The sequence below is a fragment of the Ictidomys tridecemlineatus genome, chromosome 7 (genome assembly GCF_052094955.1).
Source record: "Ictidomys tridecemlineatus isolate mIctTri1 chromosome 7, mIctTri1.hap1, whole genome shotgun sequence".
Taxonomy (NCBI): Eukaryota; Metazoa; Chordata; class Mammalia; order Rodentia; family Sciuridae; genus Ictidomys; species Ictidomys tridecemlineatus.
The window spans coordinates 138,515,001-138,541,922 of NC_135483.1; the positions used below are offsets into that span (position 1 = coordinate 138,515,001).

General features: G+C 35.4%; 1 protein-coding gene and 1 long non-coding RNA gene across 10 annotated transcripts in view; both read right to left on the reverse strand.

Moving 5' to 3' along the window:
* Positions 1 to 17,023, reverse strand: part of Fastkd1 (FAST kinase domains 1) — a 38,580-nt gene extending 21,557 nt beyond the window's left edge. For 2 of the 7 annotated variants that reach the window (XR_002483891.3, XM_078017541.1), the window contains exons 1-6: positions 16,746 to 17,020; positions 13,863 to 14,380; positions 11,917 to 11,985; positions 6,633 to 6,761; positions 3,326 to 3,724; positions 386 to 496 (exon numbers count right to left, since the gene is read on the reverse strand). Coding sequence is in view for 6 of the 7 variants with exons in the window: in XM_078017541.1 (XP_077873667.1) it covers positions 386 to 496; positions 3,326 to 3,724; positions 6,633 to 6,761; positions 11,917 to 11,985; positions 13,863 to 14,197 (1,043 nt within the window). In the remaining variant the exon portion in view is untranslated. Of the gene's footprint in view, positions 1 to 385; positions 497 to 3,325; positions 3,725 to 6,632; positions 6,762 to 11,916; positions 11,986 to 13,862; positions 14,381 to 16,745 lie in introns of all 7 variants that reach the window. The other 5 variants (XM_040294437.2, XM_078017539.1, XM_078017540.1 and 2 more) reach the window with 4 other exon arrangements.
* A 120-nt stretch (positions 17,024 to 17,143) lies between these two features.
* On the reverse strand, positions 17,144 to 26,922 carry LOC120893053 (uncharacterized). Of its 3 annotated transcripts, XR_013424131.1 has the most exons (5): positions 26,816 to 26,922; positions 23,354 to 23,474; positions 23,037 to 23,091; positions 21,902 to 22,072; positions 17,144 to 18,615 (listed from the first exon to the last, which is right to left on the reverse strand). It is a non-coding gene; the product is annotated as an uncharacterized LOC120893053 (long non-coding RNA). The 3 variants fall into 3 exon arrangements; XR_013424130.1 differs by lacking the exons at positions 21,902 to 22,072; positions 23,354 to 23,474 and adding an exon at positions 19,099 to 19,147; XR_013424129.1 differs by lacking the exon at positions 23,354 to 23,474.

The window sequence follows — 26,922 nt, forward strand, 5'->3', positions numbered from 1 at the left end:
AAAAATTTTTGTTACCTCTATTGTGAAAAAGAAACAAGAACAAAAGCAATGCCTTAAGTGCTGACTCCTTATTTCTTCAAAACAATTATTATAAAAAACAATTATTTTATTCAATTATTTTACTACTTATGGGGCTGGGGCTGTAGCTCAATGGCACAGCACTCTCCTAGCATGTGTGAGGCACTGGGTTCAATTCTTAGCACCACATATAAACAAAACAAAATAAAGGCACGCTGTTCCTCTACAACTACAAAAAAATAAATTAATTAATTAAAAATAAAATAAAGGCATTCTGTACCATATACAACTACAAAAAAAATTTTGGAAAAAAAAAAAGGCTACTTCTGATTGACAACTAAACCCCAGGACTTTCAGTAAAGATTACTTTTTAATCAAATGTGAATTTCTGCTTTCCATATCTTCCATTGCTTTCACCACTGCTAAGGCTTGCTGGCTGGTGAGCTCCTCTGATATCAATAGCATGGTTGATTTAAGTCTAAAAGCAAAGAAAAATATTTTTACAATTAAAAACTGATAATTAACCTAATATATATTTTTTTTCAGAATTGGGTATTAAACCCAGGGGTTATTTACCACTGAGCTACATTTTCAGTCCTTTTATTTTTCATTTTGAGACAGGATCTCACTAATTGCTAAGTTGCTTAGAGCCTTGCTAAGTTTCTAAGGCTGGCCTTGAACTTGTGATCCTCCTGCCTCAGCCTCCCTAGCTGTTGAGATTATAGGTATATGCAACCATGCATGGCTAACTTGTAATTTTTTTTTAAATAAAAGGCTATGAGCCAGGTGCACACCTGTAATCTCAGAAGCTGGGGAGGCTGAGGTAGGAGGATCTTGACTTCAAAGCCAATCTCAGCATCTTAGTTAGGCCCTAAGCAACTAAGTGAGAGCCTGTCTGTAAATAAAATATTAAAAAGGGCTGAGGATCTTGCTCAGTGATTGAGTGCTCCTGGGTTCAATCCCCAGTACCAAAAAAAAAAAAAAAAAAAAAAAAACCCAGTTTGTGGGTAACAAATAGAAAAGAAATAATATAAAAATTGAATTTCATAAGATGATGTATTAAGAACTGTGTAATGTTTTGAACGACCAACAATAAAAAAAAAAAAATTGAATTTCATGTCTAATTCTAATTTTCTGCCCACATACTTGGGGATAATATAAAATAATATTAAATAAGGAAAAATATACTGTTTTCTTCAATAATTAAGGCTTAAGTATAATCCAATCTAAAACTCCCTAAAAATGTATAGATAAGAAGTATTATAATGATTTCAAATAAGATAAGGTTATAATGATTATAAAGCACTATGATTCAGTGAAATTATCTAGTACTAGAGAGCTAAGATACTAATTGATATTTTTAATAATATTTATTAAATCTAGTGAGATTTTATAACATCTTGTCAGATGTTTAAACTTGTATAAGAACTAACCTGAAAGCCAATTTACCTTCCTATTAACAAAAATCTTATATATTAAGCACTAACTGTAACACTACAATCCGAAAATTAACAAAGATGACCTATTTTTTGAAATGTTTTTTAGTTGCAGATTAACACAATACCTTTCTTTCTTTTTTTCTTTCTTTATCTAACCCAGTGCCTCACACATGCTAGGCAAGTACTCTACCATTGAGCCACAACCCCACCCCCAAGATGACCTATTTTGAAACTATCCAAAGTGCTGTGGTAATGAAAGAATCAAGATATAAGTGTCTTATATGCATACATGAATATCCCACAATGACATCTATTCCTCTATAATATGTTCTAATACAAAAAAGATAAGTCTTTTGGAGTAGTTTAAAAGATAAATTCAAAAGGTGAAACCTGAGGAGAGAAGAATAAATTTTCTATTCATAGCTCCATACTATCCTTTCACCAACATTATGGAATGCTTCAAACCATCTTCTCCCCAAGGCTTTTCTCAACCACTTCAATCTATGTTTCTCTCGCTTCTATCTACCCACAACATTTCCAGTCTACAACACTAATTTTAGTATTTAGTCATAAACCATGTTGTGATACTCTAATATTAAACATTTCAATTATTTACTTCTAATCCTAGCAACTTTGTACATAATAAAAAAATTATTTTCCTAATTAAAATATAAATTCCTTCAAGCAGAAATCCAGTTAAATCCAAATTTACAACTCTTGTATTTCTTTAGCATGTTTTTTTTTTTCCTTTTAAGTGCTGGGGATGGAATTCAGAGCTTTGCACATGTTGAGCAAATGCTTTACCACTGAGCAATAGCTCCAGCCCTAAAATCAGATTTTAATATTTGCTTGGTGACAAAAAGATTACAGTAAACATTTTTTAAAATAATTATGTTTCTATATAGATGCAATCTCTTAAGATGTACCCTTAGTTTTTAAAATATATTTTTAGTTGTAGATGGACACAATATTTTTAACTTATTTATTTATTTTATGTGGTACTGAGGATTAAACCAAGTGCCTTACAGGTGCTAGGCAAGCAGTCTACCAATGAGCTACAACCACAGCCCCTCTTTAATTTTTTTCATATAATTCAAAAATAAAAATTTTCTATAAAGTTTTCCTTAACAAAATAATGATGCAGATTCCTCTGTTAGACAACTCCTAGAAACCCCTTGCTTAACTGAATCCATTAATCATACTTATCCAAAAGGGCTGTTATTCTAAATATTCCATATGCTTATGCTGGTAAGGGGAATCTTATACCCAAGTGTAAACCCAGTCACATGGCCTAGGAAAGAAGAATCTTATGTACTAGTCATATTTAGCTTATGTATTAATTTCATATTTGCTCATCTTTATATCTCAAATATTTCTCTAAATCAATATCCATCAAAAATGGAAAATTTTAAAAGACATGAGTCAGACCAAATTCACATAGGAAATATGCCAATGTGCTTAATATGTGCTTTTGATGATGAATGCAATGACTACAAGAAACCACAAAAGGGTTCGTTGTTAGATCCACTATAGTTCTAAATATAAATACACATAATTTGTGCCCATATAAACCCATAAACCCAGTCATCTGGTCTAGGAAGGGAACATAAAATCACTTAGTGTTCTCCCTCAGTTTTTTCTGTGTTGGCCCAGCACCAGCAATTTATTAGCTCCCTTTTAGAACATACCAGTAGATTAAGAGTTGGAGATATAAATAAGGATAAAGAATCCAGAAGCAGATCATAACAGATTATTTCCCCTTCATGGTTTAATTGGGTAATTTTTGTGCCAGAGGGCCAAGGAGACCTAAGCTTGAAGACTCCATATATTCCCAAGAAGAAAAGTAAAGCATATGACATTGAACTCACTGTTTCTTTTCTTCAGGTCCTGCCACTGGTCCCAATGCAACAAACAATTTCACAAAGCTTGCAGGGTTATCAAAGAGAGGAATCATCTCAGTTAGCCTCTTTTTAGCCACTATAACAAATTCAAAACTATAAAACTGTAGGAACTGATATTCATCAAATATTTTACTGATGGAATCCAAATCAAGGTGGTTCATGTTATCTAAAAACACTTTATTACACCTCTCTAATAGAGGGTAATATCTATATTTAACATTTTGAAGAAATTGTACTATTCTTTTTGCAATGTCGACCTCAGGAGAACTCATGTTGTCAAAAAGAAGCTCTGTTTTATTCACTAACTGTTCTTGAAAATGTTGTGATATTAAAGAAGATATGTTGACCATCAAGACACACAAGGACCTGAAGAAGGAAAAAGACAAATTTTTACATTACTGAAGAAAACAACCAAAACTAAATGATTAGATGTGGAAAGAAATTGGCAAAAATGTTGTTGCGTACTGTAAAATTTTCCATTTAAATATTAAAGGGAGTTGAATTCAGATCTCCCAGTAATCACTTTTAGAGAAAAAAAAAACATTCAAATTAATATTTTTCATGGAATATATAAAATACCTTGTTCTGTAGATAAAACTAAAACTACTTTGTTGGAAAATATTTTTACTCAGAAATCACTTTGGACCAACAGCTCATGAATGTTATCCTACAAGTACTAGGGATTAGACCCAGGCCCTTGAGTATGCTAAGTAAGTGCTCTACCACTGAGCTACATCCCGAGTCATTTTTTCTGTTTGTTCATTTGTTTTGAGACAGGGTCTCAAGGAGTTCCCCAGGCTGGCCTTGAACTTGTAATCCTCCTGCTTTAGCCTCCTGAGTAGCTAGGATTACAAGGTACAGTGTGACACTACTCTTGACTTCATTTTGTATTTTCAGAAGTTGACTTTTTGCTACTCTTTCCTGTGTATCTATGTAATTTATTAATATACTCCTGGAAAATATTTCTTACTACTGAATGATTTGAATAATTTCATGTTTTTTAGCATTTCAGGCTAGATTGTTATTAATATACAATCATAAGACAATACTAAAGAGGAAGGAGACTTTTAATATTTCTTCACATAACAAATACTTAAGGAGGGGGGGCTAAGGATTTTGCTTAGTGGTAGAACACTTGCCTACGTGCACAGGGCCTTGAGTTTGACCCTTACCACTGTAAAATATAAATAAAAAATAAACAAACAAATACATAAGGAACATTAGTCACATGTCTAGGCACTATGGGACACATCAAGATTAATGTATGGCATTTGCTTTCAACAGACTATTCTTACATAATATAAAAATCAGAAAACTACAAATACAAGGATATATTATAATGAATAAAGTATGCAAAATGAAAAAGACATTAAAAAAACTATTGGGGATGACAATTAGAAAACAGTCTATAAGAAAGACAAAAATCTAAAACTAAAACCATCTCAATCATTAGGAAAGTGGGGGCTGACTTCTTTTGTTTCCAATTTTCTTTAATCCTTTAAATCGAATAAATTAATATTGAAAAAAACTCCAGTTATACATACTTTGGCTTCAGTTACAATATTTAATATTAACAGTAATTAGCATTAATAATTAACCTAACATTGCCATTTAAATAAACCTCCTGAAATAATTTTTTTCAAACATGTAAGAACAAATAGTTAAAAAAAAAATTAGACTCTATTCAGAAGCAGTACAATTCTCTAGAATCAGAAAGCCTAGGTTCAAATCTTGGTCCCCCCATTTACTAGCTAAGAGACCTTGGGTCTCTTAATTCTCTTACTTATCCTCATAAAGTCTTCATTTCTGATATAGCGAATGAAGGATGCCTGGGGATTAAATGAAACAGATACTTATATTCAAATTTTTTCCCTTCTTTCAGTTCTAGGTCACTGCTGTCATTTCAGATCCTTACTATAGCATTTAAAGCCATCCCTTATCTGTCCTAAATATCTTCCTGGTCTTTAATTAGCTTTGATTCTCGGTCCTCTTTCTAATTCCACTTCTTATTATACTGAAAACCATAACAGATATGACAGTAATATTATCAATGTATATTAACCCTACTCACCCAATAGTCATAATTTTTTACTGCGATTTCCATTACTTTTATGTTACATTTTTTTCTTATAATTTCAGCATTTCATAACATCAGAGATAGCCTAACCAGAGCAGATACTTAGAAAGCCAGGCTCAAAATAAACCTTCTACTAGCTTAATAAGATAGTTAAATTTCCACTTTTAGTGAATTTAGCACCATCATAGAATATATAGTCAATATACAATGTCATTTGATGTATTTATATATATATATTTTTCAAATTGGAAAGTGTGGGCTGGGGATGTGGCTCAAGCGGTAGCGCACTCGCCTGGCATGTGTGTGGCGCTGGGTTCGATCCTCAGCACCACATACCAACAAAAACGTTGTGTCCGCCGAAAACTAAAAAATAAATATTAAAATTCTCTCTCTCTCTCTCTCTCTAAAAAAAAAAAAAATTGGAAAGTGAAGTTCAAAAACAATTTCAGTAAAACATGTGATAATGAATCCCATCATTATGTACAACCACAATGCACCAATAAAAAAATATAGAAAAAAAGAATAAGTAAATAAAATTTAAAAAATTTCATCTCAAAACATACATTATTTAGGAACAAATTAAACAAAAGATGTAAGATCTGTACACTAAAAAAGATATCTTTCCTAAATAAATAAAAAATCATGTGCTATACAGACATCAGAAGATTTTAATATGACAAATGTTTCTAAACTAATTTATAGATGTAATTCAATCTTTTTTTTTTTTTAAAGAGAGAGTGAGAGAAGAGAGAGAGAGAGAGAGAGAATTTTTTTAATATTTATTTTTTAGTTCTCGGCGGACACAACATCTTTGTTGGTATATGGTGCTGAGGATCAAACCCGGGCGCACGCATGCCAGGCGAGCGCGCTACCGCTTGAGCCACATCCCCAGCCCGTAATTCAATCTTTATCAAAATCAAAGCAGACATTTTTATAGAAAGTAACAGGTTAATTCTAACATTTATGAGGTAGGGCTAGGGTTGTGGCTCAGCAGTAGATACTTCACACATATCAACTTTACATATCTTATCTCTAACCCCCACGCAACATTGAAAAGTAGATGTTACCATTCTTATTAGATACATGAGGAGAAATTCTAAGAGGTCATGTAAATTAGCCTTATGTCACATAACTAACTGTTTACATCCAAAGCCCAGGATCTTTTTACCGCAACAAAAGGCCCATAAATAAATTTACCTTAAGTCCTGTATGGTTTCCAAGTTCCTATTTACAATATCAGCTATTTTTCCCATTAGTGGACTCAAATACAAACGCTGATCTGCTAGGCAAGTGGAAAATGTGGATAGTACTTTAATATCAAACCTACTAAAGGAAATACACAAAGGAGATCATTAGTATTAACTTTTAATTAAAACAATGTAGTCATAAAATAAAAAAGCAACAAAAATACTAATATATTATTAAGTGAATTTTTCTAAAATACTGATTACTTATTATAAGAATAAAAAATCATACAGCTAAAAGTGTGATGTTCTAGAAAGATTTAAAAAGAACAATCACTCAAAATTATTTAAATAACCTTTTTTTTTTTTTTTTTGAGATGACAGTTTTCTTTTCTATTTTTTGGTACTGGGGATTAAACCCAGTGGCGCTTAACCACTAAACCACATTTCCAGCCATTTGTTGTATTCAATTTAGAGACGGGCCCTCGTTGAATTGCTTATGGCCTCACTAAATTGCCGAGTCTGGCTTTGAACTTGAGATCCTCCTGCCTCAGCCTCCTGAGCTGCTGGAAATATAGCATGCACAACTACACCTGGATGAGTTGACAATTTTAACTCAAGTTTGCCTATTAACAAATAAATACTAATACAACAGTTCTGTTTAAAAACTTCATATTTTGACTATAGGAAAAATGACCCAAATTCTTCATCAAATAAATGATATGACAAAAGCAAAGAAGAATGTCATAAATTTCTATTTTTGTTTTTATTTTTGCAGTGCTGGGGCCTTGTGAATGCATGGCAAATGTTTTACATCCTCAGCCCCTAGATTTAAATATTTTGAATTTACTAAAAGATAACAAAAGAAAATTCACAGCAGCACAATATGCAACAGCAAAAACTACAAACAATCTAAACGTTCAAGAAGAAAGCACAATGGGTAAATCACACATGCCCACAGAATACTACATAATAGCAATAAATAGATTGCTGAACCATACAACATCATAGATGAATCCTTAAAACATACTGAGCCAATTAAATAAAAGGGTACATACCACAGAATTCCATTTCTATAAAAACAAAACTGATGTTTGATGTTAGAAGTCAAAATCCTTTTGGGGTAGGATGGTGATACTAAAAGAACATAAAGGGAACTTCTGGGGAACTGTTGATGTTTCTTGATCTTTATGTATATATATCTATCTCTTTACAGAAGAGATAGATATATATACATTAATCATGCTGTATGTTTACCATTTGTGTAATTTTGTACAATATTCTCCAATAAAAGCTTTATTTGGAAAAAGAGAAAAACTTAACACAGTGTGAACCTTATTTAGAGAGTCACAAGTGGCCAAAAGACGGATCTTTATAGGCCAATCAAGGAAATTTGAACACAGATCAGGTATTAATACCTGAAAAGGAATATTTTTAAAATATTTTTTAAAATATTTTGGGTATGTATTTTTAGAGCTTATTTTTCTTTTTTGTTAATTTGTTTTTAGTTGTAAATGGACACAGTATCTTTATTTTATTTATTTTTATGTGGTGCTAAGGATCGAATCCAGTGTCTCACATGTTCTAAGCAAGTGCTCTACCACTGAGCTACAACCACAGCGCTAGAGTCTATATTTCTAAGAGACATATATTTATAGATGAAATAACATTACTAGTGAAAACATACTGAAAGCTGAGTGCAGTAGCACATACCAATTCCAGCAATTTGGGAGGCTGAGGCAGGAGAACTGGAAGTTTGAGGACAGCCTTAGCAATTCAGCAAGATTCTATCTCAAAATTGAAAAAAAAAAACAGAATTTAAGGGCTAGGGATATAGTTCAGTGGTACAGCACCCCTGGGTTCAATCCCCAGCATCCCAAAAACAAAACAAAAGGTATACTGAAGGGTGGGGAGAGAGCAGGAGGTGATACAGATAAGATAATTTCTGAAGCTAAATAATGAGTACATGAGAGTTCATTATAATAGCCTCCAGTTTTGTAAATGTTTAAGTCATTCAAAAAACTTTACACCAAAAATTCAAATAACTCAATAAATAGGAAAATGAATTAAACAGACACTTCTCAAAAGAAGAAATGTAAATGGCTATCAAATATATGAAGAAATGTTTAACATCAATAGCCATTTGGGAAATGCAAATCAAAACTACACTGAGATTTTATCTCACACCAGTAAGAATGACAGTCATCAAGAATACAGATAATAATAAGTGCTGGAGAGGATACAAACAAAAGGAATACAATTACACTGTTGGTGGGACTGTAAATTAGTACAACCACGGTAGAAATCAGTATGGAGGGTCCTCAAAAGAACAGGCATGGAACCACCATATGACCAAACTATACCATGCCTCAGTATTTATCTTGAATAATTCAAGTCATCTTAATATAGTGATATATACATGTACACCCATGTTTATAGCAACACAATTATCAATAAGCAAAACTATGCAACTATCCTAGGTATCCATCAGTGGATGAATAGATAAAGAAAATGTGGTATATATACACAATGGAATTTTATTCAGTCATAAATAAAAATGAAATCATATAATTGGCAGGAAAATGGATAGAAATAAAGACCATCATATTAAGCAAAATAAGTCAAATTCAGAAGGTCAAGAGTCATCTGGTTTCTTTCATATGCAATAGTTAAGAGAAGCAAAAGGGAAAAAAAGGTAAAGGTGGATCACCTAAAATTCAAAGGGAGATTAATAGAGGAAAGGGACTAAAGTATGGGAGAAGGAAGGTGCTAAGGAATGATATTGGCCAAATTATACTGTTATATTGTGTGCATGTACAAATATGTAACAGCAAAACCCATCATTATGTACAACTAGAATGCAACAATTTTAAAAAAAGGAATAAATAAATCATCCATAATAGTTTTTATTTTTTCCACTTCTGGCTTTAAATATGTTAAGTGTCCTTGCCATGATCTATCATATAGTGCTAAACCAGAATAATCTATCCCATTTGAATTATTACATATTGTTTTATAAAATACAAATCCATAGATATTTTAGCCAGGTCACTGACTAATAGCTATTATTATAACAAAAAATTAATATGTGAAAAAGATGAAAAATTCAGAAATTATATTTATTCTATAACTCTATTAGAAGTTCTATAGACATAAATTAGGGCTTTAAATTTTTATAACTTGACATTATAAAAATACTTAGCAAAGCACTGTGGCACATGCCTATAGTCTAGTTAATGGAAGGCTGAGGCAATAGACTCATTTACCCAGGAGTCTAAGGTCAACCTAGGCAACGTAGCAAGACCTCATCTCAATATACATACACACACACACACATACACACACACACACACACACACCATACAAACAGAAACATGATAAAAACAGAAAGAAAGAACCACCATATAAAACAAAGCATTATCTTCTGAGTTATTTTGAAGTGAAAATACATTAAAATGTAAAGTCTGATTCACTGGGAAGTATAATGATACATTTGTAACTTAATTATAAAACCAAAAAATCTATTTTACAATTGATTTCAAGCTATATAATTCATATAACACCTACGGCTGTTTTAAAGAGGAATAAAAAGGCTTTGACCTAGCACCAACAATGACCAAATTTAACCCAAAACAAATAATAAGTATACATTCCTTATTGTTTGCAAAAAGAATTAAGATTATTCTGTTTACCTTAGATAAAAGATAGTTACAGTAGAAAGCAAGCAAGAATGGAGAAATGGAATGGGTAAGATGACAACTGGGTTTAAATAATGAAGTTAACTAAAACTACAACTTCATAGATGGATGCAGAATTTCTAAATCAAGAGAACCCTTCTGAACCTCTTTAATCCATCCCGTATAATAAAGACCTAAAGCATTTGGCAATATAAATAACAACTGTAAAAATTTAAGCTTTGAGAAGCAATATACCAAAAAACAAAAATATGAGAATGCTCACTCCTCTCTGTCAAAAAATAGTCTATTTCTCCTTTATCTTGGTCAAATTTGTACCTTTCTATTTGGTTTAGAGGTAGGGCTGCACTGCAGTTTTTAAAACCTTCTTGTCTGGGACTGGGATTGTAGCTCAGTGGTAGAGCACTCGCACATGCGAGGCCCTGGGTTTGATCCTCAGCACCACATTAAAAAAAATAAAGGTATTGTGTCCAAATACATCTAAAAAATAAATATTTAAAAAAAAAAAACCTCATGTCTGTTCCCACATTTTTTCTCTTTCCTCACTGTCATATGTCCTATTTTGCTAACAATGGCCTTTAGCCATCCAAAATTCCTAGGTTAAAAAATTCAAAGTTTTCAGAAATAGCCGAAGCTTTCCTAATATGAGATCTGTTATCATCTCAGTTCTTTTATACATGGAGAACTTTCCACATATTCTTACAGAACAGACATCTCAACAAGAATATCCTGAACATATCTCTTGTTTTTCTAGATTATATCAATTATGGCAAAATTATAAAAATACACCCATGTATACTATAGAAAATAGGTCTCAATCAATATTGTCCAGAGCAATGGACTTATTTTCTTCAAAAAGCTTCTAAGTTACCTGTAAGTTCTAGTCACTGCTGTCTGTACATAAAAATGGAGTGAAAGGCTGGGCATGGTGGCATGCCTATAATTTAAGCAACTCAGAAGGCTGAGGCAGGAAGATCACAAGTGTGAGGCCAACCTGAGCAACTAAAAGAGACCCTCAGCAACTTAGTGAGACCCTGTCTCAAAATAAAAAATATAAAGAATTGGAGATGTAGCTCAGTGGTAAAGTTCCCCTACGTTTAAGTTCCAGAACAATAACAATGAAAAAAATGAAGTGAAAGACAAGTAACTAAACAGGCTACATGGCCTTCCACTCAATAAACTGATCTTCTTTATTCTCCTTTTATAGTTCCTATACTTCTAGGTTCTAATTGACAAATCAAAAAAATCTTTTCTTTCTGAAGCAGAACTCTGGTAGATAAGAGTCAAAGCAGCTAGTCCAGTATGTAGCTATGACTCTACCCTATTTATACTTTGACTAATTATATATATGTGGAAAAGCACACTCACTATTCTGGGCTATTAGTTAAAAAGGGAACATCTGAAATACTTTCTTGCTCTATTAAATAACAAAAACACATTACACAATCAAAAACCCTGAAACTAAATTGAGTTTAAATACATTAATTTCCATAAAAGCTTGACAGGCAGGTGGCAGCTCCCCATTTTTTTTCCTATGGGATTTCACTATGCTAACTCTGAAAAGGATAACCCTAACCTTAAAAGATGAACCCAGATACTTGCCTTTCCATCCTTTTCCACGCTTCTGTAACTAGTGCTTGAATTAATGGATCATGGGCCTTAACATCGAACCTCAATTAAAACAAGAGAAAATAATTTTACACACACACATATTTTTAAATCATTAAAAACACATGCGGTAAGAACTTCAGGTTACTTTGCTTTTACATAGGCAGTTCTTATTTCTAATCTACTCCCATTTCAGTGTTCTGATTTCTTGGTTCAGTCTAATAAATAAGCATCTTTACTTTATTTCATGACCTCATCCTCTTTATCCACTCATTTCAAAATCTTCCACTGAACAATGTTCAATGCTTTGTTTTACACCAAAAGAACATATAAAATGTATTACTTTGTTCTGATTATAAAAATACCTCATAGGAGAAAATATGTAAAGACACAAAAATGCTAATAGTCACCAATCACCTTGATCTTTAAAATTGTGTTCTCTTCATATATATCAGAAAAAAAGAATATTGTAACCTGAAAATAAAATAATTCTTTTTTTTAATCTAATATCAATACCCAGTATAAGCAAAGGCCCCTTTCCTATTAATTCTAATTTTCAAAATAAAAATAAAACAAATAAATAAAAATGGCATGCTGGGCGTAGTGGCACATGCCTATAATTCCAGTGGTCCAGGAGGCTGAGGCACAAGCATCATGAGTTCAAAGCCAGCCTCAGCAACTTAGTGAGGCCCTAGGCAACTCAGTGAAAAAAAAAAAAAAAAAAAAAAGCCTGAGGATGTGGCTCAGTAGTTAAGTGCACAAGTTCAAACCCAGGTAACAAAAATAACAACAAAAACTGCAATACCTGTGTAATGCTGAATCTATAGCTACCTAACAAGGAAAGGGCAGATTATCATAAAAGGACTAATGTTTAATTTTGGTGTTTTTACCCCTTGTCCCTGGGTTCCTTTATTCAGGAATCCAGTTCTGAAGACTGAATTTCCTTACAATGTAAAATGTATCTTTCTCTCCCACTTTCTCAGAGCCCCACCCACTCACCCTCCCACCCCACCCTTATCCCCTGAACTCCACAGTAGTGGGAATTTAACCCAGGGACACTCTATCACTGAGCTACATCCCCAGTCCACCCACCCCTCTTATTTTCAATTTTTTGAGAGAAGGTATTGATAAATTGCTGAGGCTGACCTTGAACTTATTATCCTCCTGCCTAAGTCACTGGAATTACAAGCATGTGCCACCATGCCTAGCTAAAATTTCTTTTCTTGAAATTTAACTTTGCCAGACATGGTGGCACATACCATCAGCAACTAGGGAGGCAGAGACAGGAGGACCAAAAGTTTCCAGATCAGACTGGACAACTTAGCAAGACTGTGTCTCAAATAAATAAATAAATACGGCTGGAGATGTAGCTATATTTCCTTTGACATCAAGGAAGCCTTTTTTGCATGTAATAAGCCAGTCAAAGAATATAATTTGTGAAACATTGTTATCAAATATAAATGAGTCCAGAAAATAATTCTATTTTCTTTCTTTCTTCCTTTTCTTTTCTTTTTTCTTTTTTTAAGAACTTCAACTGGAAAACAACTTATTGTACCAATATCCCTTAAAAAATATATCTGACATCAGTTTAATTACAGGCTAAGAGATTGCAAATAGATCAATAAAAACACAATTTGTTAATTGCTGATTAGGTATTAATCTGAAATCTAATAATTCACCTATCTTCATTATCTTTAGCCAATCACATTGCCACAAAATTCCACAATAATCCAAAGTTAATCATCTCTACTGTCATGATTGAATATATTCTACTTTTTAAAACTGCAATACTACTAATAGTGTTAAATATCCTCCAAACATCTTTAAAATATAACATTATCAGGAAAACTACCCTCTTGGAGAAATTAAACACATTTTCATCTTTAAAAGATTTTTTAAAAATTAAAATATAAATAACGATTTCCATAAAAGTAACTTACTGTTGTGTGATGTATAACACATTCACCAGAGTATCATCATTCATTAATTTGATTTTATTTGTAGTCAAATTATGCAGAGTAAAAAATTGGGGATGATCTCCTACATATTCAACATTTTTTAACAAGCTGGTCTTCTGCTTTTGAAGTTGCCAAAGATTATTAAATGCACATTCAACTTGCTTTTCTGAAAGTGTCTCTTTGTTTCTTTCTATAAGATCAAATATTTGCTCTTGATCTGTACACTTATTCATCTGAATAATTAAGGGTTCACAACTGAAGGATCGAAAATGAAACTCTCTCCAGGAGAATGCACAAAGAGTTCTCAGACGAAACATATTTATAAAGGATGAGTCTAGAAAAAAGATATCTTTCCATTTACATCACAAATTCTCTTCAGTAAAGAAAGCCATCTGCAACTAATACTCAAGCTAAATGTGCTGTTATAAAAAATAACTGGCTTGCTTTCATGTATTCTGTTTCCATTATGAGGACTCTAAATCCATTCCAATATGCAGCTTCTGTAAAAGAATTGGTTAGCATGATTAGTCATATCTTATTAATACTGAGTTAATTCCAAAATTCAAAATAATAAATTTTTTTCTGCATTAACTAGAGACTTTGTTCTTAGTCTAAATCAGATAGTAGGATTTGTTCCAAATCTAAATAGCTAGCCAGGAAAAAGAGCTTCTTTCTGTATTCCTTTAAAAAATGTTTAAGTCTGATATTGCCTAAAGTTTTCAAATTTGACCACAAAAGCAGAGGGGGGAAAAAACTCAAAACTGCTTTTTTTTTTCCTCTTGTGGTGGGGATCAAACCCAGGCCCTTGTACATGTTAGTTACATGCTCTACCACTGAGCTACAACCCTAGTACTTTTAAATTTTACTTTGAGACCGTCTGGCTAAATTGCCCAGGCTAGGCTGGAACTTCAGATCTTTCTGCTTCAGCCTCCTCAATAGCTGTCATTACAGGAATGCAATCCCACACCTTGCCTTCAAGGTAATTTCATGCTCCTTTCTTCTCATTCCCTAAAAGAACTCAAACAATTTGATCATTATTGTTCTTAGTTAGGTTTTAACCAATAAATGAGATGTTCACAGCACTAATGAGGAACTATTTAAAAGTCAAAATTGTTTCAAGACCTGTAGGATCAGTATAATAACCAAAGATTTTTCTGAAAAGAAAATTTGTCTAACAAATATATCATAAATTTAGTAATGTTTATATGTTATATTTATTCTTGAGAAGCAATAGTTAGAAAAGCTGGGACTTTTATCATCTAATACACATGCAACAGTTACAAAGAACTTTTAAAATAATTCCTAATTAATTTCACTCAATTGACTATCAGTGAAGAGGAAGGGGATCAAGGGAAAGTACAACAACAAATATGCCACAAAGAAATCCACCATTCTGTACAATTAACATGCACTTAAAAAAAAAAAATTGGGGGAGGGATAATCCTATCACCAAAAGTCTTGCCATCTTTGTTCTGTCATAAATGTCTATGAAAATGTAACAGGAGCCTGATGTGGTGGCAAATGCCTGTAATCCCAGCAGCTTCAGAGGTTGAGGCAAAAGGATGAAACTTCAAGGCCAGTCTTGGCAATTCAGTGAGATCCTGTCTCAAAATAAAAAACAAAAAGGGCTGGGAAAGGGCTAGGGCTGTAGCTCAGTGGAGAGCACTTGCCTAGTATGTGTGAAGCACTGGGTTTTATCCTCAGCACCACATTAAAAAAAAAAGAAAGAAAGAAAGAAAGAAATTAAAGGTATGCTGTCCATCTACAACTATAAAATTAAAAAAAAAAAAGAAGCTGGGATGTAGATCAGGGTAGGGTACCCCTGGGTTCAATCCCCAGTATGGTGAAATTTAACTAATTAATAAGCATGAGTTCTACTGTTACTTTAGTCTCACTGGCCACTTAAGGCAAGGTTTCTAGAACTAAACTGAATTTTTAAAAATTCTCTCAACCTTCCAGGAAGATATTATCAGTTCCATTTACACATAAAGTAAACCTAAAAAAGTCTTAAACCAGTCAAACATGGTAAAGAATACCCATTATCCCAGCTAAGACAGGAGGATGGCAAGTTTGAGGACAGCTTTGGCAATTCAGCAAGGCACTGTCTCAAAATTTTAAAAGGCTGGGGATGTAGCCCAGTGGTAGAACACTTGTTTAGCACACTGGACACCCCTGGTTCAATCCCCAGGACTGAAATAAAGAGAAGGGGTGGGGAGGAAGAGAGATTGTAAACAAAACAAATCACTTTAGTACTAGTGCAGATGGGATTACATTTGAGCCTCATTACATGAACAAACGTGCGTGACTAAAAGTATGCTTCAGACCCCTCTCTGGCTATGTCAAGCTGTCTGTTCCCAAGAAAAAACGATGCCACAGTACAGCCTATTTTTGATTTTGTGTTCAGTAAAACATGCCAAGGGCCACCTCCAAAAAAAGAAGAAAAAAATTTTTTTTGCTCAAAGCAAAGGTATCCTCGAAATACTAACTTAACCACCCATAACTGAAAAGTGGAGGCTATTCAGAATTTAAAAGTCCCGCGTCCCCATCTCTACCCCAGCTAAGTGACCTTGGAGAAGTCGCTTAATTAAAGTAGGGGCCTTGGGACTGTGAGAGACAGGTATTTAACAGGCACAGTGCAGGGTGCACAGGGTCAAGATATCCTCTGTGCGGGCATGCAGAGAGAACTGAACAAGAGCGAACGCGGTCTCCATCGTCCAGGTTAGAAATGGGTTCACCGGGTCCCAATCCTCCGCACTTTGGAGAGCCCAACACTCGCAAGGAGGCCGCCCCAGATTCTCAGACGAACCCTACGCAAAAACGTGCTGGGTGGGAAAAGAAATACCGACGCTGCTACCCGGCCCTGACCTGCCGGCAAATTCTTCCCTCAACGCCCGCCAACTTTTCTACAGGATCCTGGCGGGTTACGTAGCTTAGAAGTCTGGGTTGTCCGTGGTCCCCAGCAAAAAACACAACAGGCTCAGTTCTCCAGCTCACCCCTCTTGTCCCAGAGTTTTTAGCCTTTCCTTGAGAAATACTGTCTTCCCCCGGTACGGTCGGTCCCCAAGCCGGAGAAAAATTCCGGGTAGACTGCGTGCACAGCGGAAGACACGCACTACACATCCCAGAGGTCTGCGCGGCGCGGCTGGTGGAATGCACGTCTCCGGCTCCTCTGGGGGAATTCTGGGCTTTGTAGTTCTGTATTGGGAGAGGCTCGGGGCTGCGCGTCAGCGACTACTGAAGAAGGTAATGAAACAAACGCTTACTTAGGTCAGTGTCTCTGTTATTGAGGTTTATTTCCCCGAGTACTTGGAACATGGATATTTTTGTAATGTACACTAACAATTGTACAATTTCATTTTAAAAAATGAAACGAGAAAATATAAGCACAGAAAATTCCTATACAGATTTTTCTTATAATTTTTCAGGGTACTATATATGAAATAACTGTGAAGCTGCTATAGAAGTATCAAATATCCTACTCTCGATTTCTGGACTTACGTGTTTCTGTATCTATGTCATGGACAGGTACTAATTTTCAGGCGATGCTTTTCTTAACAGCTTTCTTAGATATGTATTTTGCACACCATACAATTCACCCATTGAAAGTGTACAATTCAATGGCTTTTAGTATATTCACAGAGTGGTGGAACCATCACTATAATCAATTTTAGAACATTTCTTAACTCGAGAAAGAAACTCAGATTGGCAGATTCCCCACATCTTCCCACCCTAATTCACCCCCAAATATCCTAGACAATGGACTAGTTTCAGACCACATTTTGAGTAGCTCTGATTTAGGTTGTTTGAAGTTACATCAACTGATAATAGAGTTGAGATTAAGATGACTTGAATGCACACAATAAAGGGATATTAGAACAAATATGAAAAAAAATTTTTTTTGAACAACATCACGAATATTAAAACCCTCCATTCATAGTCCATAAGGGGTTCTGGTAGTGTAGCTCAGTGGTAAAGAACTTGCCTGGCATGCTAGAGGACCAAGTTCAATCTTCAGTATCAAAGGGGGAAAAAAATAAAACAATTACCAAAAAAGAAAACTAATACCAAATTGTACCATTTATAAGGACTCTATAGCTGTCAAATTCATAGGAACAATAAGTGGAATGGTGGTTGTCAGGGCCTAAGGAAGGGGCATAATGAGTTATTTAATGAGTTGCAATTTTTTAACATGAAAAGAGGTCTGGACATTTATTGCATAACAATGTGAATGTACTAGACTCTATTGAATGGTACCCTTAAAAAGGGCTAAGTTGATAAATTTTGTTATACACATTTTATTACAGTATTATGTATGTATGTATGTATGTATGTATGTATTGCAGTGTTAGGGCTTCTGCATGCTAGGTAAGCTATCTACACTGAACTTTACATTCCATCATCATCGCCATCCTTCCTCTCTTCTTTTTTTTGGGGAGGGGAGCATTTACTGGGGATTGAACTCAGGGACACTTAACCCCTGAGAAATATCCCCAGCCCTTTTTTATTTTTTATTTTAAGACAGGGTCTCACTAAGTTGCTTGAGGCCTCACTAAGTTGCTGAGGCTGACCTTGAACTTAACTCCTTCTGCCTCAGATTCCTGAGCCACAGAAATTTCACCGGTGCTCCACAGTGCCTGGCTCCTTCTTCTTCTAAGACTAACATAGTTTTACTATGTTGTCCAGGCTGGCTTCAAATGATCCTCCCACTTTAGCCTCCTGAGTAGCTGGGACTGAGCTAGGATAGAAAAAAAAATTAAATAGTTAGAAGGAGAAAAAAGGAAGAAAAAGACGACTACAACTTGAATCTGAAAGTCTTGTGCTAAAGTTTCACACATACTTTCGCTCTCCAAGCCAGTATTCCTCTCCGTCCTGTCACTCCCAACTTTCTGGGATATTTACAGATCTTCACTCACAATTTTATAGTTGCTGAAAACCCACACACTTATGAAAATTTCCCTGTGCAATGGACTTTGAGAATAAATTAAGCAAAAGGAGATAACAATATTTTAAGAAATGTATACTACAGGGTGCATTTCAAACGTTATCTATTGATCAGATAATGGAGACATCAAGAACAGCCAGACCACCATGAACCATTTTGTGAACACCAGATTGAAATCATCCCACATACCTTCTCATGCCTACCTTTAAGAAAGTCTTCTTGAAAAGAAGATCTAAGACCTCAAAAGTACTGATTTTCACTCTCAAAAGAGCCTACCTTAGCCAGGTACAGCAGCACACGCCTGTAATCCCAGTGGCTCAGGAGGCTGAGGCAGGAGGATCACAAATTCAAAATCAGCCTCAGCAACTTAGTGAGTCCCTAAGCAATTTAATGAGACCCTGTCTAAAAATAAAAAATAAAAAAAAGGGCTGGGGTTGTAGTTCAGCAGTAGAGCATTTGCCTAGCATGTATGAGGCATTGAGTTTGACTCTCAGTACCACACAGAAATAAAATAAAATAAAATAAAGGTATTGTGTCCATTTACAACTAAAAATATATTTTAAAAGCCTACAAGGTTCACATAGAAGTCTCCTTTGCCCCTAGAGATTCTTCCTTAAACCCCTTTATAGTGACTCCACTGTTTTCCAATTGAAAAAAAAAAAAAAAAGGCAAGGAAGTCAATAAAAGAGGACCAACCTCTCTATAGTTAGGAAACTGAAAAATAAGATGATACTGTTCTTTTACCTATTAAATTGGCAAAAAATAAATGTTTTAAAATAAGCTCAGTGGGAGGATAACAGCCATTCTCATACAACCTTGAAATGCATCAACCTTTCATAATTCTAATGGGGTAGTACACCAATTGTTATGGTTTAGATGTGAGGTGTCTCCCAAAAGCACATGTGTGAGATAATACAAGAAGGTTTAGAGGATAAATTATTGGGTTATGAGAGCTTTAACCCAATCAGTGAATTAATCACCTGATAGGATTTATTGAGTGGGAATTCAAAGCAGGTGGTATGGCTGGACGAGGTGGGGGATTGGGGGCTTAGCATTATGGTAAATATTTGTATCTGGCAAGTGGAGATCTCTCTCTGCTTTCTGATCTTCAAGCCAGCACCTTCCCTCCACCATACTCTTCCACCATGTTGTTCTGCCTCACCTTGAACCCCAAGGAATGGAGCCTGATGTCTGTTAATTGAGACCTAAGTAATCATAAGCCCCCAAATAAACTTTTCTTCCTCTACAGTTGTTCTGATTTGGTCCTTTAATCACAGCAGCGATAAAGCTGACTAAAACACCAATAATCTTACTCTGGCTATCATACCTGATATTTAAATATTAATATTTAAAATATCAATCAATAAATAAGGATCTATGCTGTATGCAGATAAATACTTCTTGCAGTATCTTTGTATTAACCAAAACTTGAAACAACTAAAACATTCAATGGATATTTGGCAAATGGATGGATAAGATATGGAATATATATACTATGAAATTGAATATAGTTATTGAAAGAGATGTCCATAATGCAAAACCCAGCATATTTCAGAGAGATAAGTGACCTCATTTTTTATGTCTAAGGAATGAAGTAGAGAGGGATATTAAATAAAAGATTTTAGCTAGGAATGTATTTCATTGGTAGAGCACTTGCCTAACATGTTCAGGGCTCTTAAATAAATAAATAAATAAATAAATGTATTTAATGGTAGTACATACAGGAATTGACACCTAACTGGGATTGGAAGGGATTAGGCAAAATTATTACATTTTAATCCTTTTTAGAATGTTCAAATTTTTTACAATAAGTAAGGTATAGGGGTGCACACTTTTAGTTCCAACTACTCAGAAGACTGAGGTAGGAGGATTGCTTGAGCCCAGCAATTTGAGCCCAACCTGGGCAACATAGTAAGAGCCCATATCAAAACAACAACAACAACAAAAATTTACAACAGCTCATGTTATTATAAAATATATGTGAAAACAAACATGCTTTTTTTAAAGTTAAATTATTAATGATATACAACAAAGAAGAAGTTTGTGTGTTGATCATCTATGAGTAGAAACAAAAAAGGTTCATTATTCTAAATTAAAGGTAAAGTAGAGGTTAACTGTAGTAGCCCAGCCCATCTACACCCCTTCTTTTGGTATCAGACACCATTCCTCACTTTAAAATGACCCATTCTAGGTCTAATCTAGCACTTCAGGCTCAGCCTATTAGATGGGTAGTGCTGTCTGCCATGATGAATAAAGCCAAATATTAGTGTTTAACTTGCAGAATTTGATACCTCAGTCATACTGCATTCCAATGCAGATATCCCTGTTTATCCCTGGTAACTGAAAACTTTTTCTCCACATTGAAGTTCTGGTTTGAATATGATTTGTTTCCTCCAGAACTGAGTCTACTATCCACTGTAAGATATTTTAAGATCTTAAGAGTGGAAACTTATTCTGATTTTTGTGATCAGACATGGGACCTTTTGGAGGTAATTAGGATAGATAAAGTCATCAGAGTGGAGTCCTCATGATTGCAATCTGGTGGCATGGTGGCATTGTATATTCCCTCCTTCCCCCCTCCTCCTCTTCCTCCTCCTTCCCTTTCTCCTCCTTGTTCTTGTTTTTTTTTTTTTTTTTATATACTGGGGACTGAATCCAGGGCCTCTGAATACTAGACAAGTGCTCTACCAGTGAACTACACCCCCAGCCCTGAATATTAGTGGCATTACAAGAAGAGAGAGACCGAGTGCCCAGAAGATACACATGCATGCTCCACTTCTCTCACCATATGATGCCCTGCACCACCTCAGGACTTTGCCAGCAAGAAGGCCATTACCAAATGTGGCCCCCCTTAACCTTGGACTTCCAGAAGCATAAGCCAAAATAACCCCTTTTCTTTCAAATCTTCCCAGTGGTATTATGTTACTAGCAACATTAAAAAATCTAAAACACAGGCTTCTTCCATAATTCCTCAGGGCCTTAAAACCCACTGGATCAAACTGACAGAAATAAACATAAAGGACATGGAGAAGCATAGAACTTCATAAACATTTGACCTGGATGTAATATTTACACTTACCTTCCACTGGAAAGAAACATTCCTATATCCTTGCCTAGATTCCAGGAGAGAGCCAAGAAACCTACTTCTTAGACTGTCCTGGTGGCACACACCTTCAATCTCAATGACTCAGGAGGCAGAGGAAGGAGAATCACACGTTTAAAGTCAGCCTTTGCGACATAGAACCTGTCTCTAGATAAAATTTTTTTAAAAATTTTAATTGTAGATGAACACCATAGAATACATTTAATTATTTATTTTAATATGGTGCTGAGGATCAAACCCAGTGCCTCACGTGCTTGGCAAGCAGTCTACCACTGAGCTACACCCCCTACCCTAGATAAAATTTTAAAAGAGCTGGGGACGTAGCTTAGTGTTAGAGTACCACTGATTTCAATTCCCAGTACCAAAAAACAAAACAAAACCCAGTTCTTAGAAGGACAGACATTTCCAGTGACAACCCTTAAAATATAAAAACACAAATTTTGGGGTTACCACTACTGTGCTAACCAAAGATTTTTCTGGTCTTTTATTATTTATTTTCCTGAGGGTACCAAACCCAAGGTTTTGCCCAAGGTAGGCAAGTGCTTATGTGATTTACCACTGTGCTATATCCCTAGTCCTTTTCTGGCATTTTAAATTTGGAGGTGGCAGAGGCTTAGATTTTCTATTTTCTTCTTTCTTCTTTTTTAGTGCTGGAGATTGAACCACTACATTCTTTTTTTTATTGGTTGTTCAAATACAAAGCTCTTGACATATCATATTTCATACATTAGATTCAAGTGGGTTATGAACTCCCATTTTTACCCCAAATACAGATTGCAGAATCACATCAGTTACACATCCACATTTTTACATAATGCCATATTAGTAACTGTTGTATTCTGCTACCTTTCCTATCCTCTACTATCCCCTATCCCCTCCCCTCCCATCTTCTCTCTCTACCCCATATACTGTAATTCATTTCTCTCCTTGTTTATTTTCCCATTCCCCTCACAACCTCTTATATGTAATTTTGTATAACAATGAGGGTCTCCTTCCATTTCCATGCAATTTCCCTTTTCTCTCCCTTTCCCTCCCACCTCATGTCTCTGTTTAATGTTAGTTAATCTTTTGAACCACTACATTCTTGACAAGCTCTCTACCATAAACTCACCCCCAACTCAGGTTCATATTCTTAAGATGTGAAGTCACTTCTTGGAGAAACCAGCCTGAAAAATAAAGCAAATAGTGATAAGTAGAATTAGACAAGAAAGAAGTCCCATAATATTCAGTCTATTCTTTCTTTTCTGTATAAAAAAATCTTCCCGAACTCACTCAAAACAATGGTTGTTATTTCATGGTTTTTGTACAGCAGAAATTAGGAAGTAGTTTGGCTGAGTCATTTTGCTTCAGTTTCTCTTTGATCACAATCATAGGTCTACAAGGATGGCAGTGGTACTGGAGGATCTACTTGCATGATGGCACACTCACCTAGCTGTTGGTGGGAGGAAGCCTGTGGAGGGCAGTGATTTGAAACATGGTCTGACTCCCTCCTGGCTGTGTTGCACTGGGAACTTGGTGTGTGAAGGTGCAGGTCAAAATAGACCAGTCGCTATGGCGACGCCAGCCAGAGGAGGTTACATGCAAAGACACACAGCAATATCAGTGAAGACCTTAATTCAAGCACCAACTCCCAGGGATAGAGGATTCTAAACATAACAAGATGACCCTAAAGTCTCGCCAGTCCTGCATACTTTAGATTGCCCATTTTGTTGTAACTTTCCCACAAATAACCTTTTGCGGATGAAACCTAAATAATGAACATGGACCATTTGGTCCCACCTTTTTCTCTCTGTTTTTTTTTTAAATTTTTTAGTTGTAGATAGACACAATACCTTTATTTTGTTGATTTATTTTTATATGGTGCTGAGGATTGAACCCAGTGTCTCACACATGCTAGATGAGTGCTCTACCATGAGCCACAACCCCAGCCCCTTTTTTCATCTTTTCTTCATCCCACATGGCCTCTCATCTGATTTCTGAATTAAAGGCCATGCTGGTCACGGCATGCCTGTTTATTACCACAAGGGTCTCTCAAGATTCTGCTTGAGTGTTCTCAGGACATGGGAGCTACCTTCCCCAACTATGAATGATCCAAGAGACAGTAATGAACAAAGTGCCTTTTATTATCTAGTCTCTGAAATCACACATCATCACTTGTGCTTTATTCTACTCACTAGAAGCAAGTCAAATCAAAGAATGTGTGGGCTGGGGATATAATTTATTGATAGCGTACTTGCCTAGCATGTGTAAGGCACTGTGTTCAATCTCCAGCACTGAAGAAAAAAAAATTTGTTAACATAGTTTTGAACCATCACACTGTCCATCAGTTTTGGCTTATAAAGCAATATATTTTCCTTTTACCAAGACTGGTTCAACTTGAGTTTCAGTAATTTGTAAACAAGATACCTCACTGACTGTCATCAAAAGGCATGCATAATAAGAGTGTTGTTATAACCACTTTGGAAAACTCTTTGGTATTACCTACCAAAGCTGAACCTATTTACACCCTAAGATCTAGCAATTCCATTCCTAAGTATATCTCCAACATATGTGAAAAATATATGTGGCCCAAAACAGTAGGTGTAAGAAAATTCATAAAATTTTATTCATAATTATTAAAACCTAAAAACAACAAAGGTCACACAAGAGTAAATCTGTATAATTCCATTTATGTAAGATTCAAAAGTAGGCAAAACTAATCCTACTGCTGCTGGGACTCTGAACAGAAGTCATCTTTGGTGGTAGGGAGTGTGGAATAGCAGAATTAATAGGAAGGGGAAAGAGTGAGACTTCTGGGATGTTGGTACTGCTCTTGCTGTATGTCTTAATCCAGTAAAGTTTACATTTGTTTGTTCACTTAGTAAAAATGTATTGAGATATACTTATGTATATATGCATTTATATGATAAATTTATTTTTTATTTTTTTAAAGAGAGAGTGAGAGAGAGGAGAGAGAGAGAGAGAGAGAGAGAGAGAGAGAGAGAGAGAGAACTTTTAATATTTTTTATTCTTTAGTTCTCGGCGAACACAACATCTTTGTTGGTATGTGGTGCTGAGGATCGAACCCGGGCCACACACACTCCAGACGAGCGCACTACCGCTTGAGCCACATCCCCAGCCCTACTTTCTGATTTATACATTGCCTTTTATTTTCTTTCTGTTCCAGCTGAAACCCAAGGCAACACACTCTAATCATGCAACAACAAGGTCTTAGGGCATATTGGGATAACATACAGGAAAAACTTGGTTCCGAATAACTACATGGAGCAGAGCTGGCCCTCTCAACTGGTCTGCTAACTTAAGATATATTATATAAGAGAGAAATGAATCCTTAAAACTATAGAACTGTTGCAGAATAAAATATTTCCTTTTAAGGCGGGCATGGTGTTGCACATCTATAATCCCAGCGGCTCAGGAAGTTGAGGCAGGAGGATCCTGAGTTCAAAGCTATCTTCAGCAATTTAGCAAGGCCCTCAGCAATGTAGTGAGACCCTATCTCTAAAATAATACACACACACACACACACACACACACAACTGCTGAGGATGTGGGTCACAGGTTAAGCGCCCTGCGTTCAATACCTGGTACAAAAAAAAAAAAAAAAAAAAAAAGGGAGGGGCCAGGTTGTGCTGTGGCTCAGTGGGCAGAGTGCTTGCCTAGCATGCTGAGGCACTGAGTTCCATCCCAGGCACCACATAATAATACACAAATAAAATAAATGTATTGTGTCTATCTACAACAACAACAAAAAATTTTTAAGGAAAGAAAAGACAAGAAAAAAAATATTTCCTTTTACTGTAAAATAGCTTTCCTTCCTTTGTGGTGCTGGGGATCTATCCCAGGGCTTTGCACATGCTAAGCAAGTATTCCACCATTAAGCTACATTCCCTAGCCCTTTTTATTTTGAGACTGAGTCTCACTAAATTACATAGACTGGCCTCAGACTTTTGATCCCTCTCTCAGCTTCTAGAGAAGCTGGGCTTACAAGTGTGTATCACACTGTCCTGCTAATAGCTTTTTTGGTACTGTTGTTTGAACACAGAGATGCTTTCCCCTTGAGCTACATACCCAATCCTTTTATTTCTTATTTTGAGACAGGGTCTTACTAAACTGCCAAATGAATGGAACTGCCTGAGCCTCCTAGTGGCTGGTATTACAGGCGTGTACCGCGTCCTGCAACAGCTTCCTTTTTTTTTTTTTTTTAAATAATTTTTACTTGTCTTTGGACCTTTATTTTACTTATTTATTTATGGATCTGAGAACCGAACCTAGTGCCTCACACATGCTAGGCAAGCGCTCTACCACTGAGCTACAACCTCAATGCAACAGCTTCCTTCTTGATAAAATAAATTCACATCAAATCAATTTTGCAAAGTTTGGAATTTCACAGACCAATTAAACATATTAGATATATGCCTTGTGTGTGTGTGTCTTTCTTTTCTTTCTTTCTTTCTTCTTCTTCTTCTTTTTTTTTTTTTTTTTTTTTGTATGTTTTTGAGAGTGGGTCTTGCTATTTTGCTCAGGCTTGCCTGGAACTTGGAATCCTACCTCGTCCTCCTTAACTGGTGGGATCATATGCGTGCCTGGCAATATAGTAGATCTAACCTGTACCATGTACCATGGGGTTACTAAAGACAAAAATGTAAATCTGCCAATTTCCTCCTCTTCTCTCAAATACACTTTGTTCATTACTGGTTTTTCAGGACTTGTATTTTGTCATTCACTGTAAGGTGAAACTGGAAGCTCCTTTAAGGTTGAACGTCCTTCAAAATAGCCTGGCAGAGCATTAATATATGCTCATTAAATGAAACACTTTATTTCACAAACGACACGGCATTCTGACAGGCAGAGACGCACTCCGTCAATTTACACAGGCGTTAAGCTACTTACAAACTACGAATTTAAAAGGAAACGAAACCCTAGAATTCCAGGGAGGGCGTGGTGACACCAACCAGGGAACGCCGGGAGACGCCTTCAACCAACCCATGACGTACTTC